The 23,842-nt window shown below is 37.0% G+C and overlaps 1 protein-coding gene across 1 annotated transcript in view; it reads left to right on the top strand.

Moving 5' to 3' along the window:
- LOC133132697 (beta-arrestin-1) overlaps positions 1-13,777 on the top strand; it is a 30,653-nt gene extending 16,876 nt beyond the window's left edge. The window contains exons 2-16 of the mRNA XM_061248338.1: positions 838-868; positions 2,685-2,745; positions 4,609-4,653; positions 5,166-5,362; positions 5,695-5,754; positions 6,705-6,772; positions 7,657-7,792; positions 8,210-8,294; positions 8,386-8,458; positions 8,877-9,014; positions 9,162-9,245; positions 11,009-11,032; positions 12,227-12,297; positions 12,689-12,740; positions 13,635-13,777. Coding sequence (XP_061104322.1) covers positions 838-868; positions 2,685-2,745; positions 4,609-4,653; positions 5,166-5,362; positions 5,695-5,754; positions 6,705-6,772; positions 7,657-7,792; positions 8,210-8,294; positions 8,386-8,458; positions 8,877-9,014; positions 9,162-9,245; positions 11,009-11,032; positions 12,227-12,297; positions 12,689-12,740; positions 13,635-13,746 — 1,237 coding nt within the window. The 3' untranslated portion in view covers positions 13,747-13,777. The remainder of the gene's footprint in view (positions 1-837; positions 869-2,684; positions 2,746-4,608; positions 4,654-5,165; positions 5,363-5,694; positions 5,755-6,704; positions 6,773-7,656; positions 7,793-8,209; positions 8,295-8,385; positions 8,459-8,876; positions 9,015-9,161; positions 9,246-11,008; positions 11,033-12,226; positions 12,298-12,688; positions 12,741-13,634) is intronic.
- Positions 13,778-23,842: the final 10,065 nt, after the last annotated feature.

Below are 23,842 nucleotides of genomic sequence, written 5' to 3'. Positions count from 1 at the left end.
CCAGCCAGTAATTTGGTTTTATACGTGCAGTTTAATGATGAATGAGCTAATCGAGATGCCTTTTCGGTGTTATTGGTAAAGGTTGAGTCATTTATCATCATATACATCAGGAGATGTCTGTTTTTTTCACTTGTGCATAGTGCCAATTAAAGGTGTTTTGGAGTTCAAAAGTGTGCAGGTTTTCTTTTGATTATTATTTATGTATGATCTCGGCCCAGCACCCTGTCTCAGGATGTTTGTATGATTATTTATACATATTCATCACGAGAACCACAGTTTTCTCCACCTCCTTCAGTTGTACAGTATAACATTGAAAAAGGTCAATCTTCTACAGTAGATGCTGGAGTGATGTATAGAGATTAGTTTTAACATATGAGGCCTTCTGTATACTTTATTTAGAAACATAGGCTCCTATTGGAATGAGTGTTTGGTTTGACTCGAAGCAATTTGCCCAGTACCAGCTGGCTATCAATGTGTAAAGCCTTACAGCTTGGATTAGGATTTCATACATATCCTGTTATCACAACATTTTCTTATTGTGTTTTACAAGTTTCTGCCTAAAGCATGTATGTGAATGTTGTTTATGTGTTTACAGAGGCTTTTAATTAACAATACAGACTGAAGTTGTTGTGATGTTGATATGAAATATCCGTATAGTGTACTAAGTTACTAATAAGCAAACATTTGAGCATTCAGGACTTTTTTCTTTCAGTTACTTTTTATGTACAAACAAGGCCTCAAGTTGGCCAATATTGCTGGATTCATTTTGCGACTTTGTTTGTAAATTATTAGTGTCACCCAGAGAAATTACTAAGAGTTTTTTTTTTTTTTTTTCAGAGTTTTCAAGAAGGCAAGCCCAAATGGAAAGGTGAGTTACTTTTAAAGCTCATTATTTTTCACCAAAGCTCAAATGCTCAAATCATTGATTTGATGTATTATCAATGATTACAATGATTTATTATCAAAACAATACATATTCAGCAGAAGAAAATTATTTCTATTTTTTGTGAAGTGTCGTGAATAACAAAAACATGTTGGAGTGAATAAAAACATGAATTATTCTATTTCTATTGAACGGTCCTTGTAGTGTAGGTCTCAGAATATATGGTTCTTGAGATGAAGACCAGATACTCTTGTCCCCTACAGGGCACAAACATGACTTGCTTAGGATGATATGCAAAAATAGCATCTGCTGTATAGCCATCTGAGATAGAGCCCATCTGGTGTGTACAGTAGATAGATATATGGAAGTAAACAAAAATGTGTGCAGATCAAAGAAGAATCCCTATATATAGAAATGGAGAAAATAGCATAGGCATGATATCATCTAAATTCAGCAATATTCTCAGCAGCAATATTTGTGCTAAATATGCCTGAACAAGTGACTGCACCACTTGACAGTTTACATTTCTCATTCATATCGCCCTGTATTTCACCATTGGCATCATACTTTTCATACATCACACTATTCATACATTATATATTACATTGCATTACAGTCATTTGGCAGACGCTCTTATCCAGAGCGATGTAAAGTTGATCAGACTAAGCAGGAGACAATCCTCCCCTGGAGCAACGCAGGGTTAAGGGCCCAACGGCTGTGCGGATCTTATTGTGGCTACACTACATGCCGCCCAAGGTGTAATGAAAAAACCCATATGATTTAAAATGAAGCAAATTTTTACTCATTATTGTTCAGTGATTCTATAAGGTTGAAATTTTCTCCTTCCAGTATAACGGCCACCCAAATCACTGTATTTCCATCACTGATCCTGTCCTTGGAAAAATTGATCAGTCCCATAAAATAATACTGAAGTGCATGAAATGAATCAGACATGTCTTGGCATCTCAGTGGAAATGGTTATGAAACAACCGTGCAGCTCTTTCAACTGAGAAAGAAAAAAAGAAAACTGCTCGCAGCTACAAAATAAGAAGCTCTGGCAAGCAACGGCTCAGCAGACACCTGGGATTACGATCGTTCCTCCCGGAGGACCGAGACTTAGCGATCGGAGCTAAATCTTGAGTATTGAGAAGCTTGAAACAGCATAGTCTTCCACAGCCTAGTTTATATGAGCATGACTGCAACTTGAAATATTGTTCAGTAACAAGGGTAGTGTTAAGTGCTACTCCTTCAGGACGTAGCAACTGTGAAATTTTGCAGTATGAGTCATTTCTAGTCATTGCATTTCTGCAGTCAGATCAGTTTAGCCAAGGTTCCTTTCACCAAAGAGGTGAAATGTAGAGAGAACACTATGAGGAGAACTGTAGAATTGCGGGAAGTGTAGTGTGCGATAGCACTACGGGTGCATGGAGATCAGCTATTTTATGTTTTTCTCTTATTCCTTTATTTTTTAACTGAAGCTAACTCAGCTTTATTTAACTATGGCCCACGGGTAAGCCAAGCCATACTATGCTCTGAAAGCCAAACTCCTACGCTGATCATGAACATATGTCTTCTTAACAATTTGTTCGACAAGCTGTTGATAGAGAGATATAACTTCCCAGTCACATGGGCTATCTCAGTAAGATGGGCTATAAGGAGGCTTTTTACTAGCTATTGTGTGGACAGACCAAAACGGACTCTTAGCATGTTATATATTATGTTTATGAAATTTCTGTGGGATTTCCATAGATTTTCTTTTTAATCCAAAAAAAACATTGACATTTGACATTTATTTCAACAGCTTACTGTCTATCTTGGGAAGAGGGACTTTGTTGACCACGTGGACCTTGTGGAACCTGTCGGTAAGCTGACCAATCTATAGTCAGACAATGACCGTGCACCGGCCAGTATTTACATTAAGTACAGGCCATAGCTTCAACAATAGAAGGCAATTTTCTGGAAATTGTCCCCTCAGAGGGAAGGGTCACTGCAAATCAATACAAAGTTATTCTGAGTGATCACCCTTATCCTATGATGAAACACTTTTATCCTGCTGTGAGTGGTTTCTTCTAGGATGACAATATCCCCATCCACAGGGCACGAGGGGTCACTGAATATAAAAATAATGTAAGTCATAAGCTATGGCCTTAGCAGTAACCAAATCTCAACCCAATTGAACACCTATGGGAGGTTTTGGAGCAATGTGATAGATAGCCCTCTCCACCACCATGATCAAAACACCAAAATGATAGAATATCTTTTGGCAGAATTGGCTTCCACCCCCCCAGTAGAGTTCCAGAGATCTGTAGAATCTATGCCAAGGGACATTGAAGCTGTTCTGGAGGCTTGTGGTGGCCCAAAATCTTACTAAGACACTTTATGTTGCTTTTAACTTTAATGTGTCACCCGTCTGTGTATTTTACATTACATTACATTACATTATTGGCATTTGGCAGACGCTCTTATCCAGAGCAACGTACAGTTGATTAGACTAAGCAGGAGACAATCCTCCCCTGGAGCAATGCAGGGTTAAGGGCCTTGCTCAAGGGTTAATAAGGGATCTTATTGTGGCTATACCGGGATTAGAACCACCGACCTTGTGTGTGCCAGTCATTTACCTTAACCACTACGCTACAGGTCGCCCTACATGCCCTATATGACCACGCCCTATATGACCACACTGGAGAACATTTCCTGCTTTCTTTGACAGTATCATTGCTACAGTAATGAAACTTGCCGTTAGATGTTGAGTGGTTGTGTGAAATAGTATTGGATAAAAATTTTTATTTTTGCCCAAGCAAATCTATTGACATATGACACGTAAGCACAAAATTATTCATAGAACAGAGATTTCTGAAATAGCTGAAAAAGCTTCTAAATTTATCACATTAAAGTGATGGTTCATGTTCTGGGTTTTTTCAGTGTACTGTATGTTTTGGTGTAGTGTAGGATCCAGACAGATTTAAGAGGGCTGCTATTGAGGTATTTTGTTCAAGTAACTCCAAAAGAAGTAGCTTGAACAGCAAAATATTCACAGCTTAATATGAACAGATTCATTCTATAGCATTTAATCACAATTGAAAACATAAATATCAGTATCATGCTGGGAGTTTCATCTCAGGTTGCTTAATAAAATTAAACATTTCAAGAATAATTGTTAATATAGAAGTACAAACTCTGGGGATGTAATACCACTGTACAAGCTTGCTTGAAATCTATTTTCTTGCTTTAGACTACAAAGAGTTGCGGCAGGTCATCAGAAACCTCTGTAAATATCCCACGGCACAGTAGAGTCTGGGTCAACACTAAAACTCAAATAACATGAGAAAACCCCAAAAAGTGATCTGTGCCTTTAAGGTTTAATCTTTCTAAGATGTGACTTCGAAAGAATCATAAGATTTTTTGGCTGCACATGGCCCTTTGGGGAAGTTGTTGATGTTGTGTAAGGAACAATTCTGCTTACCTCTGATTCCAAGAACATTGTATTGTATTTGGGAACATCCCGTTTGTAAATACAGGATAATATCTTGTTTGTAATCACTGAAGTGAAATCGAAATGTTCAGTAAGAAGCATATAACTGTAAATCTTTCTTACATTCAATTCCATTAGCCAAGGATAATGTGCATGGTAGTTCAGCTGCATAGAGGCAAACTGAATAGATGGGTGCATAGTCTGAAAAAAAGAGAAACTTGGAAATATAAGCCATTCATTCTCTGCCCTCCAGACGGCGTGGTATTGATTGACCCAGAGTATCTGAAGGAAAGAAAAGGTGAGGGAAAAAGATCTTCGATATCTTATTTTCATCTTATTTTCTCAATCTCATACTGTTTTTCTAAAATGGAATACATAGTATTTCTCTCACCAAATGATGTTATTTGAAATATGTGGCAAGTGGTAATTTAATAATTAAAAAGAATTATCTACTATTACATTTATGAACCCACTACTTTCATATGCTGCTCAAAAACCATATAATTGGATGTTTCGTACAAGTCATAAAATATTGAAAAGGAACAGTAATTAAGTTCCAGCCAAAGGCAATTTAACATCACTTCAACACTTCCATGAGACCAAAAATAAAAAGAAATCTTCAAAAAAAAGAGATGGATTACCAAAAGGTTTAAACGCATCTCTTACTGGCATATAAGATGGGATGTTACTTCAAGGTTCATTTCAAAAGCCCCGGTCGCCAGCACACTCACATAAATATTTCAGTAATTAAAAAGGTTATTGGGCTGTCCAAAACAGAACTAAATCTAGCTTTACGTCTTTAACCCTCAGTGTTTGTGACACTGACCTGCGCCTTCCGGTATGGACGAGAGGACCTGGACGTCTTGGGCTTGACATTCCGGAAGGACCTCTTTGTGGCCAACATACAGGCCTTCCCACCTGTGCCTGAAGAAAAAAAGCCCTTGACCCGTCTTCAAGAGCGCCTGATTAAAAAGCTTGGGGAGCATGCATACCCTTTCACCTTTGAAGTAAAATGTCATTTTTCTTCCTATTGCTTGCAGGCATGCTTAGCTTCCCTGTTTAAGTTAACACAGATATGTTTTCAATAAGTAGGTTTATATATAGTAATTGATTCATGAATATGATTCATGGCATTAATTATATTAAGGGAATGGCATATAAATGAAACAAATAGTGGATATGTAGTTTTGGTGACAGAGTGTGAATTTTCTATGAAAATGAACACATGGAACATGTCTGAATAAGCAAAATATGCTAAATTCAGTCACTATTTCAATTTAAAGGCATTCTGGACAGTGTGTTATGCAAAACGTTTCAGTATTATACATTCCTTCCTCAGATTCCCCCCAATCTTCCATGTTCAGTAACCTTACAACCAGGACCAGAGGATACTGGCAAGGTAAGCTCAATGCCACCACCCCCCCTCACCCCCAACCCCCCCAAAACACAGAGCTGGGCTTCCACGAAAGACACCTGAGCCAATCCCGGGAGCAATAAAGCTGACCGCAATACCACCCCAGTTTGAGATCTCACACCCCCCCCCATGCCCAAAATCCAGAGTGTAACTTCAGTGCTGTGAAGGATGGAATGGTATGTATCTCCTGACTGGCAACCAAAACATTTGAACTATTCTACAAAACAATGTTATTTCAATATTGCAGTAAAGGCTAAGAAGTACTGGCCTTGTTTTTTGAAAAAGTAGCACTTGGAAAAGCACTACCTCGGCTGACACCAGATTGGAGCATGTATTTTTAAAATTGTTGTGAGTACAATATAATAATCTGTAAATTGCGTCAATAATACAAATCCCCATAATGAAAAATAGTAATTCAATTCTTTAAAAGTATTTTATGTAATTAATTGGAAAGAGGACCATTTCAATTGATAAACAGAGACACTGTGGCAGTGCTGGTGTTTTTTTATTCTGCTATATATGACATTTTTGTTCCAAGGCATTCAATTAACTTCTCTTAATCAAGCTGTCTGGTTTTTTACTTTGATGTGTCGCTAATTATATTCAAATAGAAATGGGTTGCTATTCTGCAATAATCTAATAATAATCTTTTATGCATTCCTCAATGTATGCCTGAACCTACCTAGAACAATCACTTTTTATTTTATAATTATTGCCTTTAATGTATAATCCTTCATATGTGTCTGACTACTGCTAGTCATGACATGTCGGTAGCCCATCCATTGGGATAATATAATATATGATATAATATATAATATGATATATGATATGATATATGTTGCAGCTGTATTGTCACATTCCTCATTTGTTTTACAAACTGTGATATGCCTCATTTTTACATGTATTTATTATTTCCTGGTCTTTCTTTCATGCAGGCCTGCGGTGTTGATTTTGAAGTGAAGGCTTTTTGCGCTGAGAATGTCGAAGAGAAAATCCACAAAAGGTCTGCTATACACTGATGGCCTTTGGCTAATTTTAGTAGTGATAATGTTGGGAAATGGTGGACATTTTTACAACAGATAGGTATACGCCTCTGGTACTTGTAATATTTGTTCTGCAGTGTAGTTCAGAGGTAATTCTGATTGATGGTCAGATTAAACCATGCAGTTCAAAATTGAGAAAAAATAGCAGTATTCATCATTGTCTTCCTACTGCACTCTATGTGAGTAGGTGCTTTATTAGTTTGCCACGCCGTATAATTGTACTCTTACAGTGCATATTTTATTGCCAATACCACAGTTCGCTGTATTCTATCAAACAGAATATGCCAAACCCCCTTGTTTATATGATAAAGGCTGTACCTTTGTCATGCAGCTTGTCTTTTTAAGTGGTTCTACTTAACATCATTTTTCCAGTTTATTTTTCAAAATTATTATTATTTAATATGATTCACTATCTGTGGATAACTGAGATATACATAAATAACTAATAATAGTAATAATAATAATAATAATAATAATAATAATAATAATACTTATTGTTATCCTTTTTGTTATTATTCATTTTAATGTGTTTAATCTGTTATTATTATAATTATTAGCTATTATTATTATTACATCATCTGCATTATTCATTTTCTGGTGTACTCCATTCCAATGTTTGTATGTCATTTTGAATATAAATCTGATAAATAAATTAAAAGAATCTAATTTATTCCCAGTACTAATGGAATGGATACATACAAATACTGTTCATGTACAGTTAATATATGTTTTTTGTACATCCTAGTTCAGAACCATTGTATAGTCAGGACTCGCAGAATTCTAAGGAGGTGTACTGTTCGTCTGCATTGTGTGGTGATTTGGCTCGTCTCCATTTACCACACAGAAATTCAGTGCGCCTGGTCATTAGGAAAGTGCAGTACGCCCCAGAGAAACCAGGACCACAGCCCATGGCAGAGACCACGAGACAGTTCCTCATGTCTGACAAACCGCTCCATCTGGAGGCTTCACTGGACAAAGAGGTGACAAGATTAGCACAAACGTCCATGTCTCTGCACTGGTCCCTAAAAGAAAAATCTCACTTTATAGACACAATCAGAATCGCTGGCCTCAGTGGGCCAACAGCTATAACCAGACAAAAACACACAGAGAAAACAATAATCATAACTTCATTATTGCTTTTCATACGGTGCGCTCAAAATGGCTTCTGGAAAAGGGACAGAAGCAATAGGCACAATTCAAAGGCAGTAATGATCACAGGATATTCAAGGTACCTTTCCTGGATGTGCTCTAGGTTCATGGACAACTGTTCAAGGAAAACCTCCCCATACCATCCCCAACCTGCTCGAAATACAATGGAATTGTGCTGCAGTAACGAGTTATCATGCAAATGGAGTCTTATTGGTCAAATGTAATTTTTTCCTGGCCTTGTCTTCCAGATTTACTACCACGGAGAACCAATCAATGTAAATGTTCATGTCACCAACAACACAAACAAGACTGTGAAAAAGATGAAAATCTCAGGTGATTAATGTAGCTCCACTGTTAGACATTATTAAATACTCTTTGTTTATGATTTTACAACAGAAAACGGGTATTTTGTGTGTCCATACAGTGAGACAGTATGCAGATATATGTCTTTTCAACACTGCACAGTACAAGTGCCCAGTTGCGACGGAGGAGTCTGAGTAAGTCTTTAGCGTCTGAACCGACCACCTCAATAGCAGTTTATTCACACTAGCTTGTGAATCCTATATAAGAATTTGAATGTTTATTGGTCAAGTTTTAAGGTATGTTTTGTATAATAATAAAAATATATAGAAATAGTATATTGTATATTTTTGTACATATACTCTGTTAACTACAGCGTTGCAGTAAAGGCTATCTAACCTGAAAAAAGGTGTGTTTTGTGCCAGGTGCTGTCATGCGTAGTTTGTAAACATATACTGTATATAACCGTAAAATAAAAAAGCTAGAAGAATTCCACATTATAGTAGACAGTCAGTCACTTTAATACATTTTGCTCTGATTTGCCTTTACTCTGCCACACAACATTTAATAAAAAAATTTAAAAAACATTTGCAATATCTTTATTTTCTTTTGCAGTGACGTAGTTGCTCCCAGTGCCACATTTTGCAAAGTATACACTCTTACTCCTTTCCTGGCCAACAATCGAGAGAAAAGAGGTTTGGCCTTGGATGGAAAACTAAAGCACGAGGACACAAACCTGGCGTCCAGTACATTGTGAGTATATGAGTATGAGTATGCAACCTTTGACCTCTGATGTTGCTATGGAAATAGAAATTGTGATCTGGTCTAGAAGCAGGTTTGAGAATGAGGCAGTGACCTTTTTCAAACTGAACTGTGGAATTTTCTCTGTTCTTTTCACAGATTAAAAGAGGGAGCCAACAAGGAGATCCTGGGGATTATTGTCTCTTACAAAGTAAAAGTGAAGCTGGTCGTGTCACGGGGCGGGTATGTATTTTAAAACATTATATTGTAAACATAAGAGCAGCCATTTTAAACCAGATATGACATTTTAGAATAAGAATATAAAAAGTCATTGATGTCATGAGAAAGACTCTTAGCCGATATTTGTAAAGATATTTAAATCAAAGGTTACAACTATGACCTAATAACATTCTTGTGATAAATAGTACAGAAAACATTGGACTTTTTTTTGCCAAAAAAGGAGCTTTCTTACTAAAACCACACAGTACATTGTCAAGAGCATTACATCCATTCAAATAAACAAAATGAAACAAAAATGAAACCCTTGCTAACTTTATCACCTTTGATCCGACCAAATAATCATGCGTTAAAAATGTGTTCATGAACTGATTTAGTGCTGTTACCCAGAGGGACGTTTCAGTGTGACTCTGTTGTAAAACTGAATGTACAATCTGTTGCAAGCTTTCCCCTGAGGTCCCTTGGGCACTTCAAAAGGTCTCATTCCCCGCACTGCTTCTGCTATTGGAAGGCTGATATAGGAAGCTGTATATATAGCCATTTTACTGGTTCTGTGTGTAGGCTGTCTCCCCTCAAAAGCTTACTATGCATATTGCTTTGACATTTTAGCTAGCAAGAAAGCTAAATCACTCCATAAAAATGCTCACCCATTGCTGTTGTTGTTGTTTTTTTCATGCTGCCATTTCAACGGTGTAGTTGACAGCAACCCTCAATATATCTGGGTGTTGAAGCAGGGTGAAAAACTAGCATCAGAATGTGTTATACTGTAACATATCACTTAAACCATTGTGCATATGTTACTTCCATAGCGTAAACAAAAAATCTATTGCAAATGAAATACTAAAATGTGTTGTTATGCAGTGTTCTAAACATTACCATTTGAATGTATAACATGCTTGAATGCTTGAAGCTTCTATATGCATTATACAGATTCTTTCAGAGACTCAATATAATTTTAAAAATTCAGTTGATGCCAAAAATATTCTAAAGTTATGGATTGGCCTGTATGCATATTCAGTAAAACAATAAAAAATATGGTATAGTAATATTGAGAGGTGAATAAGGGTCATGCCCTTGTGAAGTTGAATTCTCAGCACGTCCACCTCCGACGTGCATCATCAAATCTCTCGTCTTGATAGGTCAGAGACTAAAATAACACAACAGGCCAGAGACTGGAATAACAGAGCACTATGGGTAATCCACTTTGATGCTGGCTGTTTTTATGGGGGCTTGCTGGAATTGGGCACGGAGTGCACCAATCACACAGCCACGCTCCTTCAAAACAAAACCGGTACACATTGGCCGCCAACGATCTTGTCCGTAGTATACAAATGTCCATCCAATGAAGAGAAAATGTAAACTTATGGGTCAAAGCATAATATTTTCTCGTTGCAACATTCATATTAATGTCATTAAGGTATCAATGGCTTTTTATTTTCAACTATTCTGCCCTTTTGAAGCATTGCTTAAAATGGCATAATTTACAGGACATGAATAGTGTCATGCATACATACATCATATCAAACTAATGTATTTTGTTGGTCTTGCATGTATTAGGTTTATATTGGCTGCGGCAAACTCAAGCCTATACATTTTATTATCGCTGGACATCATATATTGTCCAGTGGTAACTGTCAACAAATAAATTGAGCAAGTGTACCTTTTAACATTTTTATAGAAAACTCTAATTTTAGCTTATGGCTTTGCTATGCAAATTATATAGATATTTATATTTTAAGTAATACATTACAATGTTTCAATGATTTCAGACTCTTGGGGGATCTTGCTTCGAGGTAACCTTTAGATTTTTGCTTTGTGTTACCATATGTTGCATGCCATTATTAATCTCTGAATATCAATATTAGCATAGTCAAAAAATGTAATACCAGTTTCATAGGTAACCTAAGCCTTGCCCATGAAAAAATGAGATCGAAGTGAAGTGGTTGTGCTTGCTCCGTAACATCCAACTGGATGCTTCTCGGGCTATAGTAGAAACCTATTACATTGTAAATGAAACTAAACAGCCCCTATGGCCATAGTAGTACCAGGCTTCAGAAGCCAACCTGTGCGTGTCTCTGCGAGAGATAGCTAACGTACCTAACGTCAGTTTGTTTATTTACCTAACCAATCAGCTGTGTTCAATGTCGGTTGTTGGGTAATAGACATGAAAGTATCGATCATGAGACATCATAATCGATTTTCAGATTTTTATTTAAGATTTCCTAAACTGAGATTAGATAGGATTGAGTAAAATAAGATAAGAAAGTATTATTAAAGTTAGTTAAGATTTGTTTCTGTATCTTACACTTGTCCTTTCTTAACTTTGGACTTAAGATAGGAAGTTTCTGTAATACGGCCCCAGTCTTCAAATACAAGTTCTGAGGGACTCTAGTTGTTACCGCTCAAAATGTGCACATTTTCAATAAGGACTGAAGGCTGGGCCGTGGATGTATTAGTGCTCATGAAGCAACCAGCTGGGCAGTCAATAACAATAGTCCCGTTGTGGTATCTGAGTCATCCATACAGCGATTACAATTTTAACTCAAATGATGATGATATTCTCCAGTTAATTACAGCCACAAAAGTTGAGTTTAATGGAGAAATGTCATATACGTTTTGGTTGCCAAAGTTTTTCTGAAGTGTAGTTTTTACAGCAGTACTGTTACAGTAACAGTGCTTGATGGCAAATTTAATTTATATTCATTTTGCATGATACAGAGGGGAAAAGCATGTTGCTTAGATTACAACTAACATAGTGGCATAGTCTGGAGGTAGAATCAAAGGCATTCATGCCATAACAGTCCTTTCAACCAAGTGGAATAATCTTTTGCTCTTTTTGTGCTAGTTAAAGATTATGGCTAAATGATTTTGTTTATGCATGTTGGAGCTAGTACTTACTATATCTTTGTCGTTCTTGTTTATGCACTATGAAGTAAACTTGGGCAAAGATTGGATTGAATGGCCGTGTTCTTCTGTTTCATTTTTAGTGACGTTGCCGTTGAGCTGCCTTTCACATTAATGCACCCTAAACCCATTGAGGAGTCCTGTTACAGAGATGGTATATCCTATTTTATCTTTATGGCTTTTTGTGTTACTTTAAACCCCATTTTTTATTTAAAATGTTTTTTTTGTTTTTTTCCAGAGCAACATCCATATATCTGAAATTAAGTGTGTGCATTACTTGATATTTAAAATATAACAATTAACACAGCTTTTCTTGGTTCAGTGTTAGGACTTGAATACTTAACTTTATTATTAATTAAAGTTAAATAAATAATTTAACTTTAATAACTGTATATTAACTGCCATAAAATTACAGAATAAAATTTGCAATGTGTGTGTGTTTGTGTGTGTGTTCATGCGAGTGTGAATATCCCTTTCTGCTCTATAGTGTAAATATGATTGTGCATTGTAATGCATTACCGGAACGTCTCTTATTTCTCTCTCAGCTCCAGAAACGGACGCGCCCCTTGATACGAATCTCATAGAGTTCGACACAAAGTAAGCAGAATGCTGAAATGCTCTTCCCGCGCTACAACATCCGCGCCAGCGATACCGCGTGTCTGTTTCATGTTCTTTTGCTCCCGATCCCACCCTCCTCCTCGCATGACCATTAAATACAGATGCATGCGAGTATGAATAATTTATCCCAAGCTGCCGCTCCATAGCCTATTCCCCCGGTTTTAAAGCGTGCCTGCTGCCTTGTGATGTGGTTTTTCCTGTCATTGCATCGGCATGCTACACATGGTAACGTGATACCATCGTTTCTGCCTTCTATCTTCACTGCATATTTTTATCAACAGCTCCAGGTGTCTATACAGTATATGGTCCTCTATAATGCTGCACTGTAAAACATGATACACCATATCTACCCAATAAAATGAAGGTGACATATTACAGTACAGGTATTATTATTGAATAAATATAATATCAGATTATTATTCAGCATAATATTATTATTACATCGATATAGCACATAATATGATTGATTAATCTGTTAATTTACCTTCATTTTATTTCATTTTTCACAGTGTGTATTTGGCTCCTGGTGACCCTGCCCCCCTTTTTGTCCCAAGTGCCTAATGTGGTTGATTTTACTTTGTATTATGTATTCCTAAAAAGTGTTATTACTGTTGCTGTTATACATTTTAGTGCTTATGCTGTGCTTCATTTTGGTGAAATATTATCTGTAACTTGGTGTCATAAAGCAGTTTTTCTACAGTAGGTAGGTAGATAGTGGCATTTATATAGCGCAGTAGGTTGGTGTGCCCCTTTTCCGACTTTGAACACTTGCACCTAAAAAGGTCTCTGCACGGGCAGAATGTGAACAGGGTTCAGTGCAGGAGTGGACGTCCGTACACGCTAACTCCCGCGCACTTCTCTTTTTCCCGCCAGCGATGACGACATCATCTTCGAGGACTTTGCGCGTCAGAGGCTCAAGGGGGCCAAAGACGATAAGGATGAGGACGACGAAGGCGCCAACTCGCCCAAGCTGAACGACAGATAAAGGCGCGGCCCCTCCCGTTCGTTACCGTGATGCCAACAGCCCCCCCCCCCCCCCCCCCCCCCCCGCTTAGTGAAGACAGAGTCTAGGACAGACCCTTTAACAAATCACAGTGGTGACATCGTCCTGTCCGTGTTTGCGTTTGTCGTTCACTCAACACAGAAAAAAGAAAAATATTGTAAAAAAATTTAAATGAAAGAAATGTTCAACCTAGTTCCAGTGGTAGAGAAGCTATCTTTAACTTTTAGAGTGGAGGTGACTGACCGGGTAGAGACGAAGAAAATCTAGGGCGATGGACACAGAAAAAAAATCCTTGTGGCAGATTAAATATCCAGTCGTAGCATGCCTTTGGTGACTTTTGCTGTACATGTTTCAGATCAAAGGAACTGGAATACTGCCAAATTCAATTTCATGATATTTTTTGTATACTTTATGAATGTTATCTATATGAGGGAATGCTGAGGGCATATGTGTATTTTAGATAAAGGGTTCTGTTGCCATTTACTCAGATATGTTTATATTTTGCCTCCCCAAAGTTAAATGAAGTAATGGGATTTTTTAAAAGCATTTTTCAAAACCCCAGCTTTTATATCCATGTGGCCATCTTAACCACTTTTATATCATAATTTCAGCCAATATACTTTTAGCACAAATTTCCTGTGATATTTACATGGCTGTGTTTAATCAGAATGAAAAAAAGTATGCAGTGCTTACTGTCCTACAGGTTTTTCCTTCAATAATCCCAGATGACAGACACACTCCCCCTCCCCCCCGCCACACACACGCAGAAACACATACACACACACACACACATACACACACACAGTCTTAGAGTCTTAGAATTTTTCAATCTTTCTTATTCACTCCCTTTCATGGATAATTATGTGGTCTAAGATAAAGCATTGCTTGCCTATGAAGCTGTGTACGAGTATAGCTACTGTATGTATTAGTAGCGGTGTGAGAACAACTGGAAAATGAACCATCAGTCTGTGCAGTGCAGTTGAGTTTGCATTTCTACGAAAGAGCGGCCTTGTTCTGCATGATAATACAAGTCAATATTAATAGAAATATGTATACCTTTTGAAGACAAGATTATTTTTATGATGTGTGCAACTGATTTACTTCTTTCTTAATAAGTACTATGGTGTGAGTATAACTACAGTACCTGACAGGACAGAGCAGCTGTTTAAAAAAGATAAATAAAAAAATTATTATTATTATTAGGTATTTATTTACAGGTCAGTATTAAGCTGTATTCACTGTGTAATCCTGTTTTGATCCATTTTAGTAAGGGATGTGTCCAGGTGTTTTTTCTATTTATACCTCATTGTTTTAATTGTTAATTTATTGATCTCCTTGGTGGGGAGGACTGAACTGAAGAGAGAGTTAGAGAGAGATACTGATAAACTGTATTAATAAAAAGAACACAGAAAACACGACTTCACACTAATATTTATCGTTTCATTACTGTTGCTATTGCTATCCGTTATCTGAGAATATGAAGCTTATGATTTAAATAGGAATTTAAAATTTTGGTTTCAAGTCCATTTGACACTGCAATACATTCTGAGCCATTCATAATTTTGTGTTTTATTTTTGTGACTTGTTGCTTTGTTTAATACAGAACAGTACGTTTTCTTGAGCTGTTTAGTACTGTAAAACAAACCCATTTCACAATTTTTTTTTCCAATTGCCAGTAGTGTCTTAGAATTTGCCCATTGCTCTAACTTTTAACAAGATTAACCTATCTTTATCATGTAACTTAAGATGATGAAATCACAGGATTTACCATGCATTTGTATGTATGTGATTTGGTGTTGTCATAGCTGTGTTTGTGTTTCAATGGCACCTTTGAATTTCAGTCATCAATCTGTCATCAATAGTCTCAGAATGATTCCATCTTGATCATCAGTTTTAACTATTTCTAGAGAATTTGTAAATATTTTTGAAAATACAAAGAACCAAATTAAGTAAGAAATGCTGCAAGACAATAAAAACAATAATTCATGATTCTGTTGACTCATGCAAGTAATAGTGTATAAAGTGCTTATTACAAAATACTTCCCAACATTTTTCAGTTGATTTGTCGACTAGCATACTTTTACCCTCATTTTCTCACAATGGGCCTCGTTCTCACTGTCTTTAAATTCTTAAGTGTTCTTAAGAATAGTCCCTATGAAATACCACATATAGAGATGATGAATGCCAATTTTTGTAAATGTGTGTGGCTGTTTGATTGGCATGAGGAAACATCCTAGCAATCCCATAAAATGCACAAAGACTTCAGGGTCATTTGTAAATGTCCATTGATCTCCACAAACATATTTGTGCAGTACCTAAAGATGCATTCTCTCCCCAAGGCACGATTTGCCAAGTAATCCAAAAGCAGAAAATACGCCATTGCTAAGTGTTGAGTTTGACTGCGTGCTTGTGGGTCTTTATGTGTCATCATCAATCATCATCATCAATCACTGTTATCAATAATGACATGTTTCCAATGCGGTTATTATTGTGAACTAAAACTAAAACATAGATGAACACTAGGCGTGAAAAAACATAATTTTCGAATTAAACCAATGTGTTTGAATGAAAATTGCAAACATACTCTTAAAATTTAAATTGAGATCAAAATTGAAAACTAAATAAAATTTGTGTAAATAAGAAAACATTCTAAAAGGAAACCTTATGATAAGACAAAAAATTGAGAATGCTGAAATACACGTGGAAATTTTCCTAAGCACATTTAACGATCAAATCTAACCGTACACATGTTTGGTGAATGAGTCCCAATGACATCAAAAAATGCTTGAAAAGTGGATTATTGTGTACAGTGCTGTGTTAAATCAATTATATTTTTGCGATTAATTCATCATTGTGACTGATGGTGATATTCATCCCATTTGTTAAAGATATCAAGTCTGGTGAATCAAGAAGGAAAAACATAAAATGAGCAAATAAGCCTCATTCATTAAGATAAGCACAAATGTATGTTTTAACAGAGGCCAGACCAAGCAGGGTGTCACAAGTCATTAGAGGTGTGCACAGCCTGCCATGCTAATGTGCTACCTCCAGTCACGTCAGTGACGAGTCACATTATATGACACTGTGGGCTGTAACAGTCAGAATGAACATGTCTTCACTGTCTAGCAGCTTAGCGTGACAGCTTTCCTGTTCCAACAGACACACCCTGTCACATTAGCTCCTGCCTTCGAGGTTTGTCTGTAAACCAAGCAAACCACTGAGCCACAGTGTTCATCGATGTTCATCAACACAACCCGCTGAGATGATGCCACCCAACACTTCAGGTGGACTTGACAGAAACAGAGCCAATTTCGTCTTGGAACCCAGCCAAGCGTAAGCTTAGGCAACTCTGATAGATGTCAATTACAGACATCAAGATTTAAAAATGGTTTTGCATTGTTGTTCAACAGACCAATTAATGGGAATGTTCAAGTGAGATGGTCAGGGTTAAAGCATCACTGTCAGTCATGAGAGATGTATGAGTAAAAATCTTGTTAAAATCAATTAATTAATATACCAAATCCATTATAATTGCTACATACATGTATGAATATAGTGAACAATTCCTTTGGTGCTGAGAATGCAGTGTTATTTCATAGACAGATGCTTCCATATATGACTGGGACTTAGCATTTTCATGGTAAGACTCACTTGCAGTGTGCTGGACTTTCCATCCAACCTAAATGGCATATGTGCAATCAAAATGTAGCGTTAAATACTTATGGTAAATTGCTAAGATAAAATATTGCTAAAATATTATAATGCAGTGATAATTAGCTATTTTTTTAATATTATTTTGAATATATGCTTTCAGTCAAGAACACTACTACATAATTTTCTCCAAAATGTATATATATATGTAACATTTATTTTTAGCATAGAATTGTATATTCTCTCAGTAGGAGAGAATGCACATCTACCCCCACCAAATAGCCTTCCCATTTAATGAAGAATAAAGCGTATATTCTTATGATTTATTTTCTCACAGGGTCATGTCATATTGGAGAGAACATAGAGCAAGTTCAAATTGTATCATTATATTCCTCTACAGGAAAGTATATTTTCACCTGTCAGAGAAATGGTTTAATCACACTGCATAAAATGTGCCTACCCAAACATGCCCAGCTGGTCTTATTTACATATTGAGTGCTTGTTGCCATGACTTCATTTCAAATCTCCCCATCCCCAACTGTCATTTCTTACTGTATTTATTCAAGGCAAAACACATAAAACACAAACTCACACATACTTACAATTTGTCACACCCACAACCCACGCCCATATCAATGTTAATATTGCATTTCGGCCATTAGAAAAATTCAATCAAGACTTATTTTTCATACATTGCTAATAGTTTATTTGCACATGTCACACCCAAAAGGACAAAGGTTAGTTTAATTTAAACAAGATGTTGTTTCTATTCTTTCTAATCCTAAACATGTATTTTTGTAAAGCAACCTCTGTATGATGTTAAAAATCTTACTCTACTTGGTCCCTTTATTCCTGGGTTGTACCTGTTGATGTTTAACTATTCTGTCAAGTCTTAATAAAAATGTTATAGTTTATATAATGGGTTGTACATCTTATTTGAATTATTTTTATTAATTCATAATCACTAGCATCGTCACATAGTATCTGCAGCATTGCTAGTTTTGGAGTACAACTAGCTAAAATGTCACATTAAAAATTAGCAGGATAACCTAGCAGGATAAGTGCATGTATACTTGGAGTATCTAAGGTCTTGCTTGTTTAAATGTGGCTCAAAATCTTTTTACCTTTTAATTGCCATGCTGAACTTGGCCATTCTTCCTGTGTCATTGTGACCTAATTAACTGTTTGTACAAGAAGTCTGTTATTTATTTCTTTGGGGACAAAAGTCCGCCATCTTCGCTCATTTGCTGCATGTTACAGAATGAGATCTGTCTTTAGATGCAGCTAGTACTGCCTAATGACCTTGTTAGTACAGACGGTATCATCAGATGTTACCCCAGTTTTCACATTCATTAAGTCTGAAAACAACAGCAATGCATTGTTTTTTAACCCTCACAGACTGAGCATGCTGGCAACACTGATACCATTTAAAAAATAAGGATTGGCCCTCCCCTGTATCCAGTTGTCTACTTGGCATATGTATTTTAAATAATAATTAATACATCGTTTGCCTTGTGATTTCGTCAATGACAAATGTTTTCTGTCTGACTCATCATCTTGATTGGACACAAAAAGGACTTAGATATTATATGACTGCATGAGCCAGATGTACAAAGTAAACATATATACTGTATGTCTCCTTTGTCGTGGACAATCAACAGTAACTGTTCTCTGTAAACAGTAAAATATTAATCATGTGTCTCAAAGAAGGAATCACCACATAAGATATTCATTTTACAATTCTGTTTAATTCAACACACCAATCTCCATCAAGAAACCCCACACCAGTGTGGATAGCTTCACAATAACTGCCCTTCTGCGGCCAGTGGCCCTTATTGGGGTAATGGCTGGGTGGTTGTTTTTAACCATCCTGATATCGGTAGCAGCAGTCTCCCCTTCAGCACAGAGTGCCATTTCACTTTGTTACTGTTATTGTGATATATTACAAGAGGTAAGAATGTTACCATCACACTCAACCACTTAAAAAGTAGTGCATAAGATCAATGTTATGCAAAATGGTTTGAACGCAACAAGACTACGAAAAGTCACTTTCAACTGTTTTTATTGTCTACAGCAGCAGGGGAACAAACCACAAATGTTTTGTTGAAAAGCTTTCTTCTGTGTGAAGAAAGCTTTTTGCTGAAATGTTTGTGGCTTGTTCCCCTGCTGCTTCAGACAATAAAGAGTTGAAAGTGACTTTTTGGCAGTCTTGTTGTGTGCAAACCATTTTCTCACTTCCTGTCCTCAATAGGCTATTATATATAAAATTTAGCATGTACAGTATCAACACACTGAAGACAGTGACGCAAAGCTTGATTACATGAATACTAGACTTACCACTGCTGTTGTGCCCTTGGGGGCATTGTTCAAAGTTAATTAATTTAGTTAAAATAACGCTGTTAGAATCATTAATTTTTAATGAATAGATTATGCTGACACATCCGAGATTAGGATTTAGTTCAAGCCCACGATTGGGTGATTAGATTTTCCATGATTTTATAGGCATTTGGCAGACATTGGCTTATCCAGAGCGACGTACAGTTGATTACACTAAGCAGGAGACAATCCTCCCCTGGAGAAATGCAGGGTTAAGGGCCTTGCTCAAGGGCCCAACGGCTGTGCAGATCTTATTGTGGCTACACCAGGATTAGAACCAACGACCTTGCATGTCCCAGTCATTTACCTTAACCACTACGTTACAGCAGAGATCTTGTCAAAACGTCTGCATGCACTTATCGCAGCCAAGAACACCGGCAAGCAATCGCTCAAGAACAGACCAGGCCCTATAGCCTTGTCACTTGGTAGAATATTTTGCTTAGGCTGCATTTGCCTGGCCTAAGTCAGCCAATGAGCAGGCAGGAATCTGCAGAGGAAGGATAGAGTTAGCATGGAGCCTGAAGGCTGGGCCCAGGGTTCCCCAGGTAACCATTAGCTCCTCCCCGCAGTGCACCTGGTTCCTACATGCTACCGTTGCTGTCAGTGAGTGGCACGTCTCTCCTCCAATCATTGCTAACTTTCTTGATGTACTTTTTTAAACAGTGAAAAATATTAATGTGCTGCAAGTGGATGTGATATATGTACTGTATCACTTGAAAACACAAACACACACACACACACACACACACACACACACACACACACCTGTGGCAGGTCAGTGGGGTCCATCTCACAGCTCTTGACAGAATGCAGGACAACCCAGACAAGTGGAACAGCCACGCTGTTGCACGTTCCAGGAGTCCAAGCTGTGAGCCAGTGGTGCAACTGGGTGCTGTACGAGAGGGCCAACCACAGCTAAGGTCCCTGGAGAAGCCATAAGATCTCTCCCTGGCCTGGTCACTCCCCTCTCTTACTCACTTTGAAAGTCTAGGGAGGGACCACCACACCACTCCAACACTGGGGGGTATTTCATATAGCAGGATCGCTGTCTTAGCTGGACACCTGCGCAGAGCAAAACCTGGAACAGCTCTTTTTACTCCAGTCCATGTTCCAGATTTGGGAAGGTTCTGGGGCTCAGAGCTTTTATTAAAGGGTAATTTTTTAAGTAAATGTTTGTTTCATGTCACTTGTAGGTCAACCTGAAAATAAGATACCCAGATGCTGATGATATTGATAGGTCACAGGTCAAAATCATGGCATGCAAAGCATATGCAACCAGAATACAAAACATGACTCTTATTTAACATTATGTTAATTTGTCTCAAACATTGAAACGGGGGACTACATATAAAAAGTAATTACTATATGGTAATATGTACAAAATTAATAAAAAATACCCTTTAATAAAAGTGTCTGTGCATTGTTTAACCACATGTTTGATTACAAAAAAATATTAAATCAGAAAAAGCTGAAAAAGACAAAGTGACACCAAACTTTTGAACGGTAAGGTATTTCTTTAGCCAGCTGATTTCACATTTCCCTACCTCCTAGCTGAAGAACTGTGTCAAATAGCCAAATCCTGGTGATTGGAACAAAATACTGGGCAGACAAAATCAGGATTTTCGACCCCTGCCCTCAATGTCCAAAATGCATGGGTGCTCTGAGGTCTCAGCCTGACATGATGTCCTAAGGCAAACAGGACCTGATTGGACAATTACACTTCTCCCAGCTTTCATTCGCAACAATTTGTTGAAATTCAGAGATCAATGGAGTACAATGGTCGGGGCACTAGCCTCTCTAAAGCCGTAGGCTCAGCTCCCAGTTGGAATACTGCCATTGGACCCTTGATGGAGTTCTTCTGTGAGTTAACAACTGTTTAACCACCTTTATTATCCTGTTGTGTCAATTCATGCAGTAATTGCTACACTTAATCCTTTTTGTAGTCTTTTGGCGACATGTAATAATCTAGTCATTGGCTGTTCTTATGAAAACAGAGAAGCAATGAGTCATTAGGGAGTGCTGAGGGAGGAAAATAACGAAGGAAAAAATAAAGATAAAATGTTCCTGTACAATGTTTTCAGCCATTGTTCTACAAATGACATGAAAAATCTGAAATGCAAAAATTTTAGGTCACAGCACTTGTTGCCACTGCATTTTATTTAAAATTGTACATGTATTATTATTATTATTATTGACAATAAAGCAGGTGAATTCTTCTTAGAATAGGTATTTTCCAGCATATAATATCCTTGTAAAAGTGGGGTTTAATCCATGCCCATTAAACCCTACCTCTAGACTACCACTAGTTAAGTTATTAAAACCAGAATTTTATGGTTTGAATTTTTCAAAACCCTTCTTCTTGGTGTTTGCTGCCATCTACTGGAAAAATGTATGTATTTTGATAGGTTTATGAACATGAGTTGTACAGTACTACAAACATTTCTGCAGCAATGAGATACCCAACAATAACTGAATAATAACTAATCCAGGCATAATATACAATACTATGTTGTATGGATATACATAACATATCTTGAATCTTGAATTAGAGAAGTTGATGATGACTGTTGGAGCAATTATTGTCAAGGAACTGTGAATTGAATTGGACAAAGGCTCAGGGATGTATTGTGATGTGTGTATTCTGACGCGAGGTGGCGCTGTAAGCATATAAAACAGAGACACATGCTGGTATATTTCTTTGATGATTCTATGGAGGGATGAAAACATCTTACAAAGCTCTTACAAGTGTTATGCACTTGTAATGGAACTACCCAGAATTAAGTGGGTATAGTTCATTATTATTGTATAACTATTATTATTATTAAAAACGGATGGTGCAGTGGGTAGCACTGCCGCCTCACAGCATGGAGGTCCTGGGTTCGAATCCCCGTCGGCCAGGGCCTCTCTGTGTGGAGTTTGCATGTTCTCCCCGTGTTTGCGTGGGTTTCCTACAGGTACTCCAGTTTCCTCCCACAGTCCAAAGACATGCACGTTTGGCTGACTGGAGAGTGTGTGAGTGAGCGGGTTAATGGATGGATGGATGGATAATAATAATAATAATAATAATAATAATAATAATAACTTAAAACACTACATTATTATTATTATTATTATTATTACTATTATAATCTGCAAACAGAATATAATGTATTAATACATTTTATTGTTTATTGCTTATACTTTTTTATTTGATTACTGTTATTCATTATTATTTAAAATGGAGATTTGTGAAATGCTATTACTGAAACCAACCATGCAATTGTATCATAAAAAATAATATTAATGAAACAAAAAATATTTTTTTATTAAAACTGGCATTGTTCCCAGCTCTGAGTATTATTGACCATAATTATGTATACTTAACAACCCTTTGGGCCAATTTCGCAGACAACAATTAAGCCTTGTCTTAGACTAAATTTTATTTTGAATGGATATTCCCCATACAAAACTCAATCTAGTCCAGATGTAAACTTAATCTGTGTCTGTGAAACTGACCCTTTATGTTCTAATGTAAATGCAAATTAGATGCTCATTAATGAATTGATATTTTTGTAAATGTAAAAAATCACCACCTACAAGTGTTACAAATTGAACGTCAACTGGATTACCGGAGGCCATCCAGATGGCATTCTCAGGTGAATAACCCAATATCCCCTAATAAAGGAAAAGGATAACGCTGAGGATATTTCTATTGTATTATAATTTGGGATGCCAAATGTCATTGCGTCATTGTAAGCTGAGAGAAAACCACAATCGAAATAGGTGTGCAGATGGTCAAACATTCTCTGTGGAGTTCTGTGAAATGGCGTTCTGTGAAATTTACAACTGTCCTTGTAAAGAGAATGATGCTATCACACAGCTAACTGATGGAAAAACGAATTACGCGACACATTTCCCCAATTTGACCCTCTAGTTGATATATCGATGCGTTTATTGCTCAATCCCATATGGAGTTAAAAACCTACTACTGTCATTTTAATGTACCCGCAGCACACATAATTCATTTATGAGTTAATGTATCTTGTGGCATAATTGTACAGTTTAAACACAG

Source organism: Conger conger, chromosome 7, assembly GCF_963514075.1.
Source record: "Conger conger chromosome 7, fConCon1.1, whole genome shotgun sequence".
NCBI lineage: Eukaryota > Metazoa > Chordata > Actinopteri > Anguilliformes > Congridae > Conger > Conger conger.
The sequence above is the reverse complement of the archived record's forward strand: the minus strand, read 5'-3'. Positions and strand labels throughout refer to the sequence as shown.